Raw genomic sequence first — 17,945 nt, 5'->3', positions numbered from 1 at the left:
CCACATCTGTAAAATGAGGTTACTAATAGGAACCACTTCACAGGATTCCTATGAAAATCAATTAAATTATATATGACTTTGCCAACCATGTTGTTATTGATGTTAAATCATTTTTCAGATTCTTAGAGACTCCAATTTTGGGTTTTCTTGGCAAAGACACTGGAGTGGTTTGTTATTTCTATCTTTAACTTATTTTATAAATGAGAAAAGGAAGGCAAACAGGCTTAAGTGATTTGCCCAAAATATGAGGCTGGATTTGAACTCACAAAGTAGAGTCATTTTACTTTAGGACTAATATTCTACCCACTTCTTCACCTACTTGCCCATTGTCAACCTTAAAACGCTATAAAAATTTTTAATAATTGTGATGATAATAATATTAAGTGTTAACTAGGCATTAGGAACTATGGAAAATACTTTAAAATTATTATTTTATTAGATCCTTACAAAATCCCTGGGAAGTAGGTGCTATTATCATCCCAATTTTATGGATAAGCTGGATGAGGAGACTAAAGCAAGCAGAGATCAAGTGAGCAGCCAGGGTCATATAGCTGGTATGTGTTTGAGGTCATATTTAACTCAAATCTTCATGATGATCATTATGATTCCACAGAAGCAAACAAGTAAAAAATAAATCTTACCTATAAATGAAAGGAGCAACTGTGGCAGTGTTTGGGTGACTGTATTGCTGCTGGGGGAGCTGGACAGTACCATTGCCTGTATTCTGCCCACTACCTGACATGGCACAGGAACCAGAGGCAGGAACTTGGCTAGACTCCTTTCCTTCCAAAGGAGCCAGACAATTAGAGGTGCTGCTAGACTTTTCAGTCATCTGAGATTTGGATACTGATTGGGACTGGTTGCCTTTTGTAGTCCTGAATTTTTCAGATTCCTTATTTCCCACACTGCCTGGTGAAATGTTTTGTTTTGCAGTAGGCACCTTAGATCCTGGTTTTGGAATCCCACTTGAAGATGGTATTAAGCTTTCCTTCTTGGCTGCAGCAGTCTTGCTTCCCTTCGGGATAAAGCTTGCAATTTTGGAAGTCTTTTTCACTGTGGTTTCTGTGACCTGTTCTTTCTCTTCCTTGACTGGCTTTTCAGTGCAAACTTTATTTTTGTCCCTGCTCTTTTCCTCCTTATCCTTTGGTAGCAAAGATTTTTTATTGCTTAGATTTTTGCTTCCAGCTTTTGGAGGAGTTAATTTTGGTGACACTTTGGGACTGCTGCTAGTTGACCCACCACTATTCAGTCCATGGTTAAAGCCATCCAGCTCACCACATTCGGAAAAAGCATCATCATCTCGTACACCGTCATTAAACACTGGATTGGGAGCCTGTGGTGGTCGCAAAACAGTCCGAGCATTTACAAACTTGAATTTCTCCAGCATGGATTTCTGTCCAGATGAAGGGGGTTTGACCCCTTCTGCTAGAGGTGGCTTCAATCTCTCTGAGGATGGTGTTGGAGAGGTGGCAGGACTGGACTGCTTCACAGACAACATGGTAGAGGTGGCACTGTGCTTGACATTCATGGATTTGCTGCGCCAAGGCTTGCTGGTACTTGGAGAAGGGATGGCAGAAACTGGCTGCTGCCCCGTGCTGGTAGGATGATGCATGTTGCCATTTACACCTGAAGATGGTTGAGGTCCTTTGGAGGAATCTGCCCATTGAACAAAAAAAAAAAAGAAAGGTCAATTTAATTTTCACCATACATATTTTCCAATCCCATATGGAGTGCTGATCACTGTGTCATCACTGATATATAAAGTAGATTAATTGCTACCTTTAACATCTTCAATCAATCAACCATCTAAAGTATATTGAGAATCTATTATTTAGGATAGCATGATACAGTGAATAAAGTTGTGGCCTTAGAGTCATCTGAGTTTAAGCCCTGTCAGTTACTCATATTAGATATATAATTGTCCTGAGCAATTCTCTAAGATAATAAATAAAAGAAATGAATAACTAATGATTTAAGGAGATCCAGAGTTCCCCCCTTTTTCTAAAGTCCTGATTTCAAAAGTTCAGTCTCTTAAAGGACTTAACTGATCCTGAGATTGGATTAACCTTCTTAACAATCTTGTTCAGCCCCCACCCCAATGGGGAAGCCATTGTGCTTCATTCAGGTTTGGGTGGGGAATGAATTATTTGAATAGATTTCCAAGATTGTAGTGGTCTGGAGATAGATAGTCTCTCTTTGATGTGATGTCATTGTCAGCTCCTCATTGCAATATTCATTCTCTCATTAGCCAATCAGAGTTGATTGTTACCCTCTTCTTGGAAGAATGTGATCATTCTTCCAAAGGACATATAAGCCATGAGTGCACCTCCATGACTGTTTTTGGCTTTCCAGAGTACAACTTTTAATTTTTTTTTATTTTTTTATTAAATTATTGGCTTTAATACAAAATGATTAAATTATCCCAAAATTATGACAAAGTTTTTAAATGCAGAAATGATAAATTATATCATAGATACTGATTTGCTTTGAGGGAATTTGCTTATTTGGAAGTCAATGAAATTCAAATGAAATTATAGATCTGGACCCTATTTTGAAAAGGATTCCCCTCATATTTTTCCTTAATGTATTTTATTTAGACATATTTTTAGTCCTCTTTCATTAAAAAATGTAATGAATAAACCTCTGTATTAAAAAAAAAAACAAATCAATTTACTATATCACTTGATAGTATTGAAGTATTAAATAACTCCAGTTTCTCAGAGAAAAATAAAGCATATTAAATGTGACATAAAACCTCTTTGAAGGCAGGACTGGAATCTTCTTCTTTTGATATTTTCTCAATATCCAGTACACAGATTTGCAAACAGAAGATGTTTTATTAAAAAAAAAAATGAAAATTACTATCATGTTTCTAATTCATGATTTAACTTCTCTCTCTTTTTTCTTTGCCTTTATGTAAAAATCACAGGGTGCAAACAAATCCATTAGTTTTACTGTAGCATTGCATTCAATTGGAAAATCAAGCAAACTCTTGACTCCCCACAGAAAATAAATTCCTTCTGTTAATAAAAAGAATGGTGTATCTAATAAAATGGCATTTTCCAAATCTCTTTCAGCTGAGACACTGTTGGATCATAAATTTGGATATTGAAAGAATCTTAGAGGTTATCAAATCTAACACCATTTTGCAGATAAAGAAATTGAGTCTCAGGGATGTTACATGACTTGGTTGTGGTTACAGAGCTAGTAAGTGTCTAATCAGAATTTGAATCCAAGTCTGTCAGTTCTATTAATTTATCCAACATCATGCTTCATGATTTTTATCACTGTATGATTTTCCTATAATTAATAGCACATCTTGTTGTTGAGAATAAAAACAACAATAATAATGTCAAGTACAAATACTATCAGCAGAGTCTTTCTCTACAAGATGATAGTGAACAAGCTACTGTCACATTGATGGAAAATGCTACCCAGCGGGGCTTGCTATATGTGCAGAATATTGTTGCAGCTTGCTGGGGATAAAAATATAAATGAAAAATAGTTCTTCTCCCTACTGGGAAAGATCATATGTACAGAAATGAATATATATATATATATATATATATATATATATATATATATATATATATAATACTTTTATAAAGGATGCACGTGAATATCTAAACATCTAGGGAGGTTAGGAAAGGCTTCACACAGAAGGTAGCTTATTAACTGAACACTGAAAGAAACAAGGGATTATTAAGAGACAGAGATAGAATGAGAGTAAATTCAGGATTGGAGGAATGCCTGTCTAAACCTCCAAAGACAGGAGATGGAACTTCAAGAAAGCAAACAGCCAAACTTGGTTGGAATCAAAACAAACAAACAAAAAGCTAAGCAAATAGAAATAATGTGCAATAAGGCCAGAAATTATGTAATAGGAGAACTGCAGATTTTCTTCTTCCTTTATAGTGAATAATCATTATGATTATTCACTATAAATATTCATTCTGTAAATTCTGTAAATGTGCAGAGCATTTCTAAAATGTTTTCTTCCCAATAACCTAAAATATATAATTAAGTCTAATCAATCTGAAATATATTTTTGTGTTCTGAAAAATTGCTAAAATATTCCCTTATTTTTCAATTGAAAAGAATGATATACACAATATACATGTCATAAGGGAAATGAAGTTCTTTTTTTTTTTTTTTTTTTTCTGAGACAATTGAAGTTAAGTGACTTGTCCAGGGTAACACAGCTAGGAAATGTTAACTGAATGAGGCCAGATTTGAATTCAGGTCCTCCTGACTTCAGGATTGGTACTCTATCTACTACTATACCACCTAGCTGCCCCAGGGAAATGACGTTCTAAGAGAGAATCATACCGCCTGCCTACCAATCTAGGACTTTAGTATATTAGACCAGAAGTACAAATAATACTTTGCTGAAATCTCTTGGGTGATCTTGGGACAGTTACAGTCTCTTTGAACTTTAGTTTCCTCATTTGTAAAATAAGGTGGTTGAACTAAATGGCCTTTATGCTTTCCTTTCAGATCTAAATCAGTGACACACATATACATATACACACCATCCTACATAGACATAATATATATATATATATATATATATATATATATATATATATATATATACACACACACGACATATATACATATATGTACATGTACACATACTTACTTATAAACATATGCATGCATACATACACACACCAGTCCTTGGATTTAATTATCCATATGGAAGATAAGAGTAACACTAGTCTATGTAAGAAATTGCATTGCCTTGCTTTTTATAGATTCAAAGTTTCTGAATACTTGTAAATTCAGTCTAATTCACTGATATACTGGTCTAATAATTAGGCAACATGATTAATTTCTTACTTCTGCATTTACTTTGTGACATAACTACTCTGTGTCTGTTTCTTCAGAAAAAAAAATTAGATATAAGCAAGATCTGAATCCTGGGAACTGACAAGATTCTTTACTGTTACACTATCAAATATCTACCTTCCTGGACTTCCCAGTTACTAATGTTCTCTCCATTTGGAAATTATTTGCTATGTTCTTCTCTACCTTTATATTGAGTTCCCCCAATAGCGTATTTGAGGTCAGAAATGATTTCTTTTTGTCTTTGAATTTCTAGCACCTGATAATGTCTTGTGCTTAAAGTGTTCTAAAACAAAATATGTTATGATTTTAATTGAAATGAATAAAAATGGAAACTGAAATACTAAATTTAAAAATCTAAATGATTCCATTAAATTTACCCAACCCTAATCAGTTACTATCAGGTGTATTGAGCATTGTGCTAACCACTAGAGATTCCAAGAAAATAGTTCCTTATGGATCCTGGAGAGATTAACATGTACACTGGCAGTACATAAAACATAAACACAAAATAATTTATGGGATCACTTATGATTAACTTACTCTTCATACTGTTATTTTTGTAGTTGTAAATATTCCAACAGTTTTTATTTTTCATGTGGTTTGTAGCTACATATATGCTATTAAGCCCTTGTGAGAAATGGACCTTTAGGGTTATTTTGAAAATTTATTTATTTTTACTACACATGGCTTTTACAAATCATGTTGGGAGAGAAATATCGTAAGCTATGCAATTTAAAAAGCTAGAAAAAGACCAAATTAAAAACCCCCAATCAAATACTTAACTTGAAATTCTAAAATTAAAAGGAAAATTAGTAATATTGAAAGTAAAAAAATCTATTGAACTAATAAATAAAACTAAGAGTTGATTTTATGAAAAAACCAATAAAATAGATAAACCTTTGGTAAATCTAATTAGAAAAAGGAGAGAGGAAAATCAAATTGTTAGTTTTAAAAATGAAAAGGTGGAACTTTCCACCAAGGAGGAGGACATTAGAGAAATAATGAGTTACTTTGCCCAACTTTATGCCAATAAATTTGATAACCTAAGTGAAATGGAGGAATACCTCCAAAAGTATAGGCTTTACAGATTAAAAGAGGAGGAAGTAAATTGCTTAAATAGTCCCATTTCAGAAAAAGAAATAAAGAAAGCTATTAATCAACTTCCTAAGAAAAAATATCCAGGACCAGATGGATTCGCAGGTGAATTCTACCAAACATTCAAAGAACAATTAGTTCAAATGCTATATAAACTATTTGAAAAAATAGGGAATGAAGGAGTCCTACCAAATTCCTTTTATGACACAGACATGGTACTGATATACCCAAACCAAACCAGGTACGTTGAAAATGGAGAAAGAAAACTATAGACCAATCTCCCTAATGAATATTGATGCTAAAATCTTAAATAAGATATTAGCAAAAAGACTCTAGAAAATCATCCCCAGGATAATATATCATGATCAAGTAGGATTTATACCAGGAATACAGGGCTGGTTCAATATTAGGAAAACTGTCAGCATAATTGGCTATATTAATAATCAAATTAACAAAAATCATATGATCATCTCAATAGATCAGAAAAAGCATTTGATAAAATCCAACATCCATTCCTATTAAAAACACTTGAGAGTATAGGAATAAATGGACTTTTCCGTAAGAAAATCAGTAACATCTATTTAAAACCATCAATAAGCATCATATGTAATGGAGAAAGATTGCAACCATTCCCACTAAGATCAGGGGTGAAACAAGGCTGACCACTATCACCATTACTATTCAATATTGTATTAGAAACTCTAGCTTTGGCAATAAGAGTGGAGAAAGAAATTAAAGGAATTAGAGCAGGTAATGAGGAAACCAAATTATCACTCTTTGCGGATGATATGATGGTATACATAGAGAACCCCAAAGATTCAACTAAAAAGCTATTAGAAATAATCTACACCTTTAGCAAAGTTGCAGGATACAAAATAACTCCACATAAATCATCAGCATTCCTATATGTCACTAACAAAGTCCAACAGTTAGAGTTACAGAGAGAAATTCCATTTAAAGTAACTACAATAGCATAAAATATTTAGGAATCTATCTGCCAAGGGAAAATCAGAAACTATATGAGCAAAACTACAAAACATTTTCCACACAAATTAAGTCTGATCTAACCAATTGGAAAAATATTAAATGCTCTTAGATAGGGCAAGCAAATATAATAAAGATGACAATACTACCTAAACTAATCTATTTATTTAGCGCTATATCAATCAGACTCCCAAAAAACTATTTTAATGACCCAGAAAAAATAACAACAAAGTTCATATAGAAAAACAAAAGGTCAGAAGGTGGCCTAGCTGTACCAGATATACTCATTAATATGGCAGAAACTTGGCATTGATCCACACTTCACACTGTACACCAAGGTCAGGTCAAAATGGATTCATGACCTAGGAATAAAGAATGAGATTATAAATAAATTAGAGGAACATAGGATAATTTACCTCTCAGACATGTGGAAGAGGAATGAATTCATGACGAAAGAAGAACTAGAGATCATTATTGATCACAAAATAGAAAGCTTTGATTATATCAAATTGAAAAGTTTTTGTACAAACAAAATCAATGCAGATAAGATTAGAAAGGAAACAATAAACTGGGAAAATATTTTTACAATCAAAGGTTCAGATAAAGGCCTCATTTCCAAAATATATAGAGAATTGACTCTAATATATAAGAAATCAAGCCAATCTCCAATTGATAAATGATCAAAGGATATGAAGAGACAATTCTCAAATAAAGAAATTGAAACTATTTCTAGTCATATGAAAAGATGTTCCAAATCATTAATAATCAGAGAAATGCAAATTAAGACAATTCTGAGATAACACTACACACCTCTCAGATTGGCTAGAATGACAGGGAAAGGTAATGCACAGTGTTGGAGAGGATGTGGGAAAACAGGGACACTGATACATTGTTGGTGGAACTGCAAATACATCCAGCCATTCTGGAGAGCAATTTGGAGAGCAAGCTGTGCATACCCTTTGATCCAGTAGCGTTGCTACTGGGTTTGTATCCCAAAGTGATCTTAAGGAAGGGAAAGGGACCTGTATGTACAAGAATGCTTGTGGCAGCCCTTTTTGTGGTGGCCAGAAACTGGAAACTATGTGGATGCCCATCAATTGGAGATTGGCTGAATAAATTGTAGTATATGAATATTATGGAATGTTATTGTCCTGTAAGAAATGACCAGCAGGATGATTTCAGAAAGGACTGGAGAGACTTACATGAACTGATGCTGAATGAAATGAGCAGGACCAGGAGATCATTATATACTTCAACAACAATACTGAATGATGATCAATTCTGATGGACATGTCCCTCTCCAACAATGAGATGAACCAAATCAGTTCCAATAGAGCAGTAATGAACTGAACCAGCTACACCCAGCAAAAGAACTCTGGGAGATGACTATGAACCACTACATAGAATTCCCAGTCCCTCTAATTTTGTCCGCCTGCATTTTGGATTTCCTTCACAGACTAAATGTACACTATTTCAAATTCCAATTATTTTTGTTCAGCAAAACAACTGTTTGGTTGTGTATACATATATTGTATTTAATTTATACTCTAACATATTTAACATGTATCCGTCTACCTGCCATCTGGGGGTGGGGGAGGAAGGAAAAAATTGGAACAAATTGTTTGGCAATTGTCAATGTTGTAAAATTACCCATGCAAATATCTGGTAAATAAAAACTATTAATAAAAAAAATAGAGAGAAATATCATAAGCTAAAAGGAAAGCCATAAGAGAAAAAAAAAACAAACAGAAAAAAAAAAATGAATATAGCTTATGTTGATTTACACTCATCTCTGAAGTTCTTTTTCTGTATGCAGATAGCATTTTCTGTCCAATATTTATTGGGATTGCTTTAGATCACTAAACCACTAAGAAGAAGTATTTCATAGATGATCGCATATTCTTGCTGTTATTGTGTACAATGTTTTCCTGGTTCTACTTGTTTTTGCTCAGCATCAGTTTATGTAAATCTTTCCAGGCCTTTTAAAAATAAGCTAGCTCATCATTTTTTATAGAGCAATAATATTCCATTCCCTTCATATACCACAACTTATTCAGTCATTCCCCAATTGGTAGGCTTCTACTTATTTTTCAATACCACAAAAAGGGCGACTACAAACATTTTTACACATGTGGGTCCTTTTTTCCCTCTTTTAAGATCTCTTTGGGATATAGACACACTTATAGAAACACTGCTGGATCAAAGGGTATGCACATTTTGATCACCCATTTATCATTATCTTTTTCTATCATCTGAGCTAATCTGAAAGATGTAAGGTGATATCTCAGAGTTGTTTTAATCTGCATTTCCCTAATCAATAGTGATTGAGAGTATTTTTTCATATGACTATGGATGACTTTAATTTTATCATCTGGAAATTGTCTGTTCCTATCCTTTGACCTTTTATCAAGTGACTTGCATTCTTATAAATTTGACACAGTTCTTTATGGATTTTAAAAATGAGACCTTTATCAGAAAATCTGGACGTAAAAATTTTTTTCCCAGCTTTGTACTTCTCTTTTAATCTAGTTTCTGTTGATTTTGTTTGTACAAAAATATTTTAATTTAATGTGATCAAAATTATTCATTTTGCCTTTCATCATTTAGGGTTATTTGAATGCTACAAGATTATTAAATGCCAACATATAATAAATTTTTATTATGTATTTACTATGTGTTATTAATTTGACAGGAGGACAAAAATGAGTTAACTTAATTGGATAAACAAATGATTGACCCATAGAAAACTCATTCTGCTATCTCTGTCTCAACTAATTTCAAGGTGGATAAAGTGTAGACAAAGATCTTAAATTATAGTCATAGACTAGATAAGGAGTTAACTTTCTTATCTAAATTCAAGTCCTTCAGGCCTATCACAGCCATTATCATCCTCATTATGAAAGGCAATGTTGAATAGTGAATAAGCATTGAACTAGGAGTCAGGAAGACCTAAATACAAATTCTACTTCTGACACTAATTTGTCATATGACCTTAAGAGAACTCACCTCATCCCTCTGATTCAAATTTTTTCATTGGTAAAATGTAGGGATTGTACTTGGTGATCCTTAGCTAAAGTAACAGTAAGGTGAAACAGTGGTAAGAGCATCAGGCTTGGGGTCAAGAAAATTAGTTTTTTTGTGAGTTTAAATATTACCTTAGACACTTACTTGCTGTATGAACCTATGGCAGTTCAGTTTCTTCATTTGTAAAATAAGCAGGAGAAGGAAATGACAAATCATAGCAGCTTGGAAAATAAACCCCAGCTATTCTGCCTAGACCCTTTTATAACTACCCCTTTTTTCTACTCATAAAGACACCACTCTTAGTCAAGCTTAAATACCTCCTTTATGGCCTGACTTTAAGATAAAATATTGCACTTTGTTGTTCCATCTTTTTTCAGTTGTGTCTGATTCTTCCTTACCCCACATTTGAGGTTTTCTTGGCAGAGATACTAGACTGCTCTGCCATTTCTTTCACAGATAGGGAAACTGAGACTTTCCTCCCCGTTACCCAACTTTTTAAACATAAATATTAGACTCACAGAAATATGATGGGAAGAGAGAGCCTCATGTAAGACTTGAACCAGACAGATTAAGTCCCATTTATTTAGTCATCTGGGATAGGTAAAGTTAGCATTTGAAAACATGAAGATTGTAAACAAATTTTATTAGGAGAGTACAGTGCATTGGGGCAGTGAGCGTGTTCAAAGAAATATTCAAAGAAATGAGGCTGAAGAAAAGAATGCAGAACAGTTCAGAGCAAGGACTATTTGATTTGGATTCTAAAGACATTGGTTCTCATCTCATTCTTCACTTAGTAGTGTTATTATTCAGTTATGTCTGACTATGACCCCATAGATATTAAAATGCTTTGCCATTTCCTTCTCCAACTTATTTTATGAGTCAAGAAAAAAGTGACTTACCCCTGACAAAGTTAGTCACAATGGCGAAAGACAATTGCTTTCAGAAAGAGGAGTATGGGAACAGAATGTGGATCACAACAAAGTATTTTCATCTTTTATGTAGCTGTTGTTTGCTTTCTTAATTTTTCTTTTTAATTTTTTCTCCTTTTGATCTGATTTTTCTTGTGCAGCATGATAAATGTGAAAAGTATGTTTAGAAGAATTGCACATGCTTAACCTATATTAGATTACTTGCTGTCTAACAGAGAAGGGAAATGGGGAGGGAGAGAGAAAAATTTGGAGCACAAGGTTTTGCAAGGGTGAATGCTGAAAATTACCTTTGTATGTACCTTTTTCAAAATAGAAAAAGAAAGGAAAAAAAAATTCACCCAAGTTAGTCACAAAGTTAGTATGTGCCTAAGGCAAGATTTGAACTCAGAAAGATGTGTCTTTCTAACTCCAGGTCAACTAGTTTCATATTACAATTTTTAAAATATGCTATATTTGAAATTATACGACCTGGATTCAAATCTTAGTTTTAGTGCTCACTACTAATGTGACTTTGAACAAAATATTATACCTTTCTAGGCTCTCAATATATTTATCAACAGAAAGATGATATTAGACTCTACAGACTTTAAGGTCCTTTACAGTATAAAATGTATGATCACAAGAACTCTGACTATTGTGGAAAAAAAGCTTTTGGGTTTCATTGCTTCCAGACACTCTCCTCCCCATCCAACTTTCTACACACTTTCAAAATTTATATTCCTAAAGCATAGATATCATTTCTGTACTTCAGAAACTTGGTGTTGTTACCAGCAGTGGAGAAAATAATTAAAAAATAATCTTCTGGGAGCTTCCCATCTGTGGCTGTTCTCCATATCTAGCTTACTGATAGAACTATAGAGAGGAAAATAAAGAATTGCTTTCACTGAGTGAGTAAGGAGGAACAGAAATTTTCTTACAGGATATTTTCTTAATATCCTTAATATCCAAGAAATTTTCTTAATAGGATAAAGGATAAAGAGAGAAAAGATATTGGAGAAAAATCTAGAATACTAGAGGAGATATTTGGGGAATACTGAATAATGAAATAAGATAAAAGATCTTCAAGTAATCAACCTGAAGTCTTAGGTAGTATAATGGAGGGAATGCTATGTTTAGGGTCATAAAGATCCAAATTCAAATCCTACCTCCTTGGGGAAAAAAAAAACAGATCTTGAAAATAATTCTAGGAGAGATAGTCTAAGGAATATTGGGACTCCCTGAAAATCATGATGAAAAAAAAAGAGTCTAGATATCATTTTTCAGGAAATCATCAGACACTTGCCCAGATGTCATACAATCAGAAGGTAAAATAGTTATTGAAAGAATTCATCGAACACCTCCTGAAAGAGACCCCAAAATTAAAACTCCAAGACATATTGTGGCTAAAATGTAGAACTATCAGACCAAGGAAAAAATATTATAAGCAGCCAGGAAAAAAAAAAAATTCAAATACAGAGGAGCCCTAATAAGGATTACTCAAGATCTAGCAGCTTCTACATTAAAGGATTGAAGAGCCTGGAATCTGATATTCTGAAAGGCAAAAGAACTTGGAATGCAGTAAAAAATAAACTACCCATATAAACTGATCATTTTCTTCCAGGGAAGAAGATGGGCATTCAATGAAATAGGTGAATTCCATTTATTTCTAATGAAAAAAACAGAGCTAAACAAAAAATATGACCTCCAAATATAGTACTCAAGAGAAACATAAAAAGATAAAAAGAACTCTTGAGACCTGTATTTCTGTTATGAGTATACATAGAGAATGCATGTATAATTTGATTTTACTGTTATAATATAAAAAAGGAACTAGAGATGGAAAAGGGATTGTAGAAGAAAAAGGGAAAAGTGGAGGTAAAAAGAGGGAAATTACATCTCACAAAGAGGCAAAGTAAACCTATTATATCTGAGGGAAAGAAGGGAGGGGAATGAACATTGTGTGAATTTTACTCTCATCAGATTTGGCTCAAAGAGAAAATATTAGACATATTTGGTTTATAGAGAAATTTCTCTCACATCATTGAAAAGTGGGAGGGGAAAAGAAAAAGGGAAGGGTAGACTAAATAAAAGGGAATACAGAAATAGTAAGGGAAAGGTATAAGAAAAGGGTAGGGACTCCAAAGGGGAAGGGCTGCTTAAGGCAAGTGGTGCCCCCATAATTTGAAAGGGGTAAGGAGAAAAGGAAAGAGAAACATATATATATATATATATATATATATATATATATATATATATATATATATATATATATATAAAATCTGAGTATAATAAGATGGCAGGAAATACAGAATTAGTAATTTTAACTATAAATGGGGATGAGGTGAACTCTTCCATAAAGTGGAGATGGATAGCGGACTGGATTAAAAACCATAATCCTCCAATATGTTCTTTAAAGTAAACACATTTAAAGCAGAGTGATACATACAGAGTAAAGGTAAAAGGTTTTATTATGCTTCAGATAAAGTAAAAAAAAAACAGGGATAGCCATCCTAATCTCGGATCAAGTAAAAGAAAAAAAAATCTAATTAAAAGAGATAAGGAAGGGCACTATAAAGGGCAGCATAGATAATGAAGCAATATCAATACTAAACATATATGCACCAAGTGGTATAGCATCTAAATTACTAAATGAGAAGTTAAGAGAATGCAAGAAGAAATAGACAGCAAAACTATAATGGTGGAAGATCTCAACCATGCACTCTCAGAATTAGATAAATCAAACCACAAAACAAATAAGAAAGCAGTTAAAGTGGTAAGTAGAATACTAGAAAAGTTAGGTATTATAGCTCTTTGGAGAAAATTGAATGGACACAGAAAGGACACTTTCTTCTTAGCAGTTTATGGAACCTATACAAAAATTGACCATACATTAGTACATAAAGACCTCAAAATCAAATGCAGAAAGGCAGAAATAGTAAATGCATTCTTTTCAGATCATGATGTAACAAAAACTATATTCAACAAAAATCTAGGGGTAAATAGACCAAAAAGTAATTGGAAACTAAATAATCTCATCCTAAAGAATTAATGGGTGAAACAGCCAATTATAGACACAATTAATAATTTCATCCAAGAGAATTACAATAAGGAGATGGCATACCAAAATTTGTGGGATGCAGCCAAAGCAGTAACAAGTGGAAATTTTGTATCTCTAGAGGCCTACTTGCATAAAATAGAGAAAGAGAAAATCAATGAATTAGGCTTGCAACTAAAAAAGCTAGAAAAAGACCAAATTAAAAACGCCCAATCAAATACTAGACTTGAAATTCTAAAAATAAAAGGAGAGATAATAAAATTGAAAGTAAAAAAAAAAAAAACCAAAAAACTATTGAATTAATAAATAAAACTAAAAGTTGGTTTTATGAAAAAACCAACAATATATATAAACCTTTGGTAAATTTGATTAGAAAAAAGAAAAAGGAAAATCAAATTGTTAGTCTTAAAAATGAAAAGGGAGAATTTTCCACTAATGAAGAGGAAATTAGAGCAGTAATTTGGAGTTACTTTGCCCAACTTTATGCCAATATATTTGATAACCTAAATGAAATGGATGAATACCTTCAAAAATATAGGTTGTCCAGATTAACAGATTGCTTAAATAGTCCCATTTTAGAAAAATAAATAAAACAAGCTATTAATCAACTCCCTAAGAAAAAATCCTCAGGACAAATGGTTTTACATGTGAATTCTACCAAACATTTAAAGAACAATTAACTCCAATGTTCTATAAACTATTTGAAAAATAGGGAATGAAGAGATTTTGCCAAATTTCTTTTTTGACACAAACATGGTACTGATACCTAAACCAGGTAGCATGAAAACAGAGAAAGAAAGTTATGGACCAATCTCCCTAATGAATATCGATGCAAAAATTTTAAAAAAAGATTACAGAAAATCATCCCCAGGATAATACACCATGACCAAGTAGGATTTATACCAGGAATGCAGGGCTAGTTCAATATTACGAAAACTATTAGCATCATTAACTACATCAATAATCAAATTAACAAAAACCATATGATCATCTCAAAAAATCTAACACTTATTCCTATTAAAAACGTGAGAGAGTATATAAATAAATGGACTTTTCCTTATAATACTCAGTAACATCTATTTAAAACCATCAGTAAGCATCATATGTGATGGGGATAAACTGGAACCATCCCCAATAAGATTGGGAGTGAAAAAAGGCTGCCCACTATAACCATTATTAATCAGTATTGTATTAGAAATGCTTGCTTTGGAGATAAGAGATGAAAAAGAAGAGTAAGTAATGAGGAGATCAAATTGTCACTCTTTTTCTTTTTTTAAATTAATTTTATAACTGTAACTTTTTTTGACAGTACATATGCATGGGTAATTTTTTTTACAACATTGTCCCTTGTACTCCCTTCTGTTCCAAATTTTTCCCCTCCTTCCCTCCAGCCCCTCCCCTAGATGGCAGGCATTCCCATATTAAATATGTTACAGTATATCCTAGGTACAATATATATGTGCAGAACCAAATTTTGTTGTTATTGTTATTGTTGCAAAGGAAGAATTGGATTTGGAAGGTAAAAATAACCTGGGGAGAAAAACTAAAAAATGTTAACAGTTTACACTAATTTCTCAGTGTTCCATAGCTGATTCTGTCCATCATTGATTAATTGGAATTGGATTACCTCTTCTCTATGTTGAAGATATCCACTTCCATCAGAACACATTCTCATATAGTATTGTTATTGAAGTGTATAATGATCTCCTAGTTCTGCACATTTCACTCAGCATCAGTTGATGTAAGTCTCTCCAAGCCTCTCTGTATTCATCCTGTTGATCATTTCTGACAGAGCAATAATACTTCACTTCACATACCGTAATTTACCCAACCATTCTCCAATTGAGGGACATCCATTCATCTTCCAGTTTCTAGCCACTACAAAAAGGGCTGCCACAAACATTCTGGCACATGCAGGTCCCTTTCCCCTCTAGTATTTCTTTGGGATATAAGCCCAATAGCAGCAATGCTGGATCAATGGGTATGCACAGTTTGATAACTTTTTGGGCATAGTTCCAAATTGCCCTCCAGAATGGACAGATTCTTCCACAGCTCCACCAACAATGTATTAGTGTCCCAGTTTTCCCACATCCTCTCCAACATTCATCATTATTTGTTCCTGTCATCTTAGCCAATCTGACAGGTGTGTAGTGGTATCTCAGAGTTGTCTTAATTTGCATTTCTCTGATCAGTAGTGATTTGGAACACTCTTTCATATGAGTGGATATAGTTTCAATTTCATAGTCTCAAAATTGTCTGTACATATCCTTTGACCATTTATCAATTGGAGAATGGTTTGATTTCTTATAAATTCGGGTCAGTTCTCTATATATTTTGGAAATGAGACCTTTATCAGAACCTTTAACTGTAAAAATATTTTCCCAATTTGTTATTTTCCTTCTAATCTTGTTTGCATTAGTATTGTTTGTACAGAAACTTTGTAGTTTGATGTAATCAAAATCTTCTATTTTGTGATCAATAATGATCTCTAGTTCTCCTTTGGTCACAAATTCTTTTCTCCTCCACAAGTTTGAGAGGTAAACTATCCTATGTCCTCTAATCTATTTATGATCTCATTCTTTATGCCTAAATCATGGGCCCATTTTGATCTACAAAACACTTTCCACACAAATAAAGTGAGATCTAAACATTTGGAAAATAGCAGGTGCTCTTAGATAGGCTGAGCAAATATAATAAAGATGACAATACTACCTAAACTAATCTATTTATTTAGTGCTTTGCCAATCAGAGTTCCAAGAAACTATTTTACTGACTTAGAAAAAATAACAACAAAATTAATCTCGAAGAACAAAAGGTCAAGAATTTCAAGGGAACTAATGAAAAAAAAAATCAAATGAAGGTGGCCTAGTTGTACCAGATCTAAAACTATATTATAAAGCAGCAATCATCAAAAGCATTTGGTACTGGCTAAGAAATAGACTACTTAATTAGTGAAACAGGTTAGATTCACAGGACAAAATAGGCAATAACTATAGCAATCTAGTGTTTGACGAACCTAAAGACCCCAGCTTTGGAGATAAGAATTCACTATTTGATAAAAACTGCTGGGAAAATTGGAAACCAGTATAGCAGAAATTAGGCATGGACCCACACTTAATACTTTATACCAAGATAAGGTCAAATTGGGTTCATGATCTAGACATGAAGAATGAGATTATAAATAAATTAGAAAAACAGAGGACAGTTTACCTCTCAGATTTGTGGAGTAGGAAAGAATTTGTGCCCAAAGAAGAACTAGAGATCATTATTGATCACAAAATAGACAATTTTGATTACATTAAGTTAAAAAGTTTTTGTACAAGAAATTGAAACTATTTCCAGTCATATGAAAAGGTGTTCCAAGTCATTATTGAACAGAGAAATGCACATTAAGACAACTCTGAGATACCACACTGAGAGGTGTGTACCTCTCAGATTGGCTAAGGTGACAGGAAAAGATAATGATGAATGTTGGAGGGGATATGGGACAACTGGGACACTGATACATTTTAGGTGGAATTGTGAATGCATCCAACCATTCTGGATACCAATTTGGAACTATGCTCAATAAGTTATCAAACTGTATATACCCTTTGATCCAGCAGTGTTACTACTGGCCTTATATCCCAAAGAGATCTTAAAGAAGGGAAAGGGTCCCAATATGAGCAAAAAATGTTTGTGGAAGCCCTTTTTGTACTGGCTAGAAACTGGAAATTGAATGGATGCCCATTAATTGGAGAATGGTTGGGTAAATTGTGGCATGTGAATGTTATGGAATATTATTGTTCCGTAAGAAATGAACAGGAGGATGATTTCAGAGAGTCTTGGAGACACTTATATGAATTGATGCTAAATGAAATAAGCAGAAACAGGAGATCATTATACACTTCAACAACAATAATATATAATGATCAATTCTGATGGATGTGGCTCTCTTCAACAATGAGATGATTCAAACCAGTTCCAATTGTTCAGTAATGCAGAGAACCAGGTACGCCCAGAGAAAAACTATGGGAAATAAGTGTGAA

The 17,945-nt window shown here is 33.3% G+C and overlaps 1 protein-coding gene across 1 annotated transcript in view; it reads right to left on the bottom strand.

Annotated features, from left to right (window-relative positions):
* NAV3 (neuron navigator 3) overlaps positions 1–17,945 on the bottom strand; it is a 490,821-nt gene that overhangs the window by 253,280 nt on the left and 219,596 nt on the right. Inside the window, 1 exon segment of the mRNA XM_074270837.1 lies at positions 642–1,656. Within this exon segment, the coding sequence (XP_074126938.1) occupies positions 642–1,656 (1,015 nt within the window).

The sequence above is a fragment of the Sminthopsis crassicaudata genome, chromosome 5 (assembly GCF_048593235.1).
Source record: "Sminthopsis crassicaudata isolate SCR6 chromosome 5, ASM4859323v1, whole genome shotgun sequence".
Taxonomy (NCBI): domain Eukaryota; kingdom Metazoa; phylum Chordata; class Mammalia; order Dasyuromorphia; family Dasyuridae; genus Sminthopsis; species Sminthopsis crassicaudata.
Note: the sequence above shows the minus strand (reverse complement) of the source record. Positions and strands in the feature narration are given on the sequence as shown.